This window comes from Salmo trutta, unplaced genomic scaffold (assembly GCF_901001165.1).
Source record: "Salmo trutta unplaced genomic scaffold, fSalTru1.1, whole genome shotgun sequence".
Taxonomy (NCBI): domain Eukaryota; kingdom Metazoa; phylum Chordata; class Actinopteri; order Salmoniformes; family Salmonidae; genus Salmo; species Salmo trutta.
In genome coordinates, this window is record NW_021822962.1 from 2366109 (window position 1) to 2369883 (window position 3775).

The following is a 3775-nucleotide window of genomic DNA, read 5'->3' on the forward strand; positions in this document are numbered from 1 at the left end:
TCAGCAGCCCTAACAGGATGTCACTGAGTGTCATTTTCCTGCATGACAGCTGAGCATGCATCCAAAGCCTGCTGAAAGTCCTGCTCCTCCACACCATAGTGCTGGTACCAGTGCAGGTAGGCCCTTGCTTGCAGCATCTCCCCAGCACGCTGCACAACGTGGCCGAACAGGCAGGAAACACTGCTGTGATTGGAGCAGACACTGAGGAGGCGAGAGGAAGGGGCGTCTCCCACCTTGTTCAAAGGGTCTGGAATCAAACACGAAGAAAAAAAACTCACTAATTGATAAGGGTTAAATCAGACAACTATTTTAGGATATACATTTTTAGTTAATCAAATACATTTCTTCTCTCAGTTAATTCAATCAAAGGCTCATATTATCCAGATACTTCTATTTTGATGCAATATCCCCAAGGGATACCAAGTCAGTTGTACAACTGAATGCATTCAACTGAGAGCGGGTGCCTTAAATTAACATCCCACTTCATGAAACAGGACTCTGATGTTATCATGGCTCGTGTGTCATCTCAAATCTAGGGTACTTCTTTATGTTAAATAGCATCTTCCAATCATATATCTCATTTGTATCATATGACAGGCATATTGCTCACCAGTCCAGTGGTCAAGGGGAAAAGGGTTCCAAGAGACACATCGCTGCCCTTTTTTCAACTTCTGAAGTGCATTGGACATGAGGAAAGAGCCATCCTTGTTGCCTCTGGCCACAGCCAACACTGCCAGGCTTCTATACTGAGAGCACAGTTAAGGGAAATAAAGATGGGATAAGATATCTAATCCATTTATTATTTTACATGCTCTGTAAACAACAGTGAAATGCTTACGTGTCCTTTTCCAACAATGCAGAGTTAAAAGATAAAAACAAATAAAAAATAATTAGAAATAGTGACACAAGGATTAAATAAATACTCAGTGAAGATAGCCATGTTATCTATATACAGGGAGTAAAAAATAACATGGCTATATACAGAGAGTAGAAAATAACATGGCTATTTACAGAGAGTAGAAAATAACAATGCTATTTACAGAGAGTAGATAATACCATGGCTATTTACAGAGAGTAGATAATAACATGGCTATTTACAGGGAGTACAAAATAACATGGCTATATACAAGGAGTACCAGTACTGAGTTGATGTGCAGGGGTACGAGGTAGCTATGTACTAGAGGTCGACCGTTTATGATTTTTCAACGCCGATACCGATTAATCGGCCGATTTGTTAAAATGTACACAGAAGACCAGACCCCCGAAGACCAGAACCCAGAAGGCCAGAACCCAGAAGACCAGACCCCTGAAGACCAGAACCCAGAAGACCAGACCCCAAAAGACCAAAACCCAGAAGGCCAGAACCCAGAAGACCAGACCCCAGAAGACCAGAACCCATTAGACCAGACCCCAAAAGACCGACCCCAAAAGACCAAAACCCTGAAGGCCAGAACCCAGAAGACCAGACCCCAGAAGACCAGAACCCAGAAGACCAGACCACAGAAAAAAATAATAAACTTTTTCACTTGTTTTCAGACATGGAGGTGAAGCCAATCAACAAGCGGGCGTCGGGCCAAGCCTTTGAGGTGATTCTGAAGCCCCCCTCCCCGGTGTCAGATGCGGCCCACAGCATCACTTCACCCCCCAAGAGGGAGGTGTCCCTAGAGGACATCCAGAAGAAATTGGAGGCAGCTGAGGACCGGAGGAGGGTGAGTAGTAGAACTATAGAACCAGAATGATAAAACTGCAGTACACTAAGAAAAAGATCCCAAAAGTGTTCTTCGGCTGTCCCCTTAGTAGAACCCTTTTTGGTTCCGTGGTTCTACCCGCAACCAAAATGTCTGCTGTCTGATAGCACCTTTTTTTCCTTAGAGTGTATATAATTCTAGATCTTTGAGTAGGCAACCCCAGGGCCCTGCATGTTGATATAATAATTAATATCCATATAATTAGAATCAACAGAACAGCTGTCCCATTCAAGTTCATATTCCGTGGTGGATGGATCGGCAGCCATATTGAATGTACCAGTCAAATTACTGTGGTCTGAGGTGCTTTGACCATTCTAGTGATGCCAACTCTATGGTGACATCCATGGTCTCTCTGTGGTCCAGTCCCAGGAGGCCCAGGTGCTGAGGGCCCTGGCAGAGAAGAGGGAGCATGAGAGGGATGTGCTGCTCAAGGCCATGGAAGAGAACAGCAACTTCAGCAAAATGGCAGAGGAGAAGCTCACCATGAAGATGGAGCAAATCAAGGAGAACCGGGAGGCCCACCTTGCAGCCATGATGGAACGCCTGCAGGAGAAGGTGAGAGAAGACTGGCCAGCAGTACTGTAGTAGTAGTAATGGAGTAGTAGTAGTAGTAGCAGTAGTAGTAGTAGTAGTAGCAGTAGTAATGGAGTAGTAGTAGCAGTAGTAATGGAGTAGTAGTAGTAGCAGTAGTAGTAGTGTAGTAGTAGTAGTGTAGTAGTAGTAGTAATTTTGTAGTAGTATAACAAACAGCTCCAGCTCTCGTCTTGGCTGAAAAACATCAAGCACTGCCGACGTCAAATCCACACGGGGTATTCGGGTTCGAAATTGTACCCAGCTAGCTAACTGTAAGTACCTAGCCTATTAATCAGAAAAGCGGTGCAAAGTTGTGATTACTACTCAATTTGGTGAGGTATTCTAAAAATAAAGAGCTAGCTAAACATGTAATTTCTAGCTAGGTTGCACAATTTTGTTGGCTAACGTTATATTTTCTTTTGACAATGGCTACCTAGCTAAATTGCTAGAAATGCCGTGCTACAACGGCGACTCCTCCCCTCTCGACATTCCATCATGACGATAAAATATAGTTTTTTAAATGTATTTTTAGCTTTCCCACTGTTTCCCACCAACTATCTAGCTTGGTAATAACGTGCAGACTGGCAACGTCCAAGTGTCTGGAAGTTCTGCTTGTGGAACAAAGCTAATGTTTATCACCTGGCGCTCGGATTGTTTGTAACTGTAACAGTTGTCATCGGGAATGGAGGACCAAAACGCAGCAGGAATGTGGATGCTCATCTTGATATTTTTTAAATCAAGAGAACACCAAAATAACAAACAAAGAACGCACAAACAACAAAACAGTCTTGTCATTCTCACACATGCAAAACAAGAACAATCTCACACAACACTACACCAAACAATTACCCATATATAGGACTTTCAATCAGAGGCAACGAGAAACACCTGCCTCCAATTGAGAGTCCAGCACCCAAACCTAAACATAGAAAACCTAAACTAGACAGAATGCAGAAATACAACCTAGAACATACTAACCTAGAACATACACCCAAAACCCAGGAACACATAAATCAAACACCCCTCTACAACACACACAAAACCCCCACCATACAAAACAAACATCCCGCTGCCACGTCCTGACCAAAATACTAAACAACTACTCCCTCTGCTGGTCAGGACGTGACAGTTACAAACACCCCACAGTTTATTTTTCTTTTTTTACTTTAATTTTTTTATAAAAAAAAAATATTTTAACAGTAACATGCAAAACATAAACATAACAGCCAGAGGGATTCCAAAGAAATGAGAAAAAAATAAAATAAAACTATTCCACAATATCAAATCAAATACAGACATATAGCGAATACATTTCTTTGACATTTTGTTTTGTATACGTTTTAAAGACTCTAAATAGTTTTCCAAATCAGATAAAAAAATTAAGAAAAGGGTATTTTTCTTCATACATTTTGATTTGTGCATGAAATATTTTCCTAATAAAATAAAGAGATTTA

General features: G+C 41.7%; 1 protein-coding gene across 1 annotated transcript; it reads left to right on the top strand.

The window, feature by feature from the left end:
* The first annotated feature begins 1239 nt into the window (after positions 1–1239).
* LOC115187646 (stathmin-1-A-like) lies at positions 1240–2352 on the top strand. Its single transcript, XM_029746617.1, has 3 exons — positions 1240–1357; positions 1447–1709; positions 2112–2352. Exons 1-3 carry the CDS (start codon positions 1240–1242, stop codon positions 2331–2333), a joined length of 603 nt encoding a protein of 200 aa, XP_029602477.1. The 3' UTR covers positions 2334–2352.
* Positions 2353–3775: the final 1423 nt, after the last annotated feature.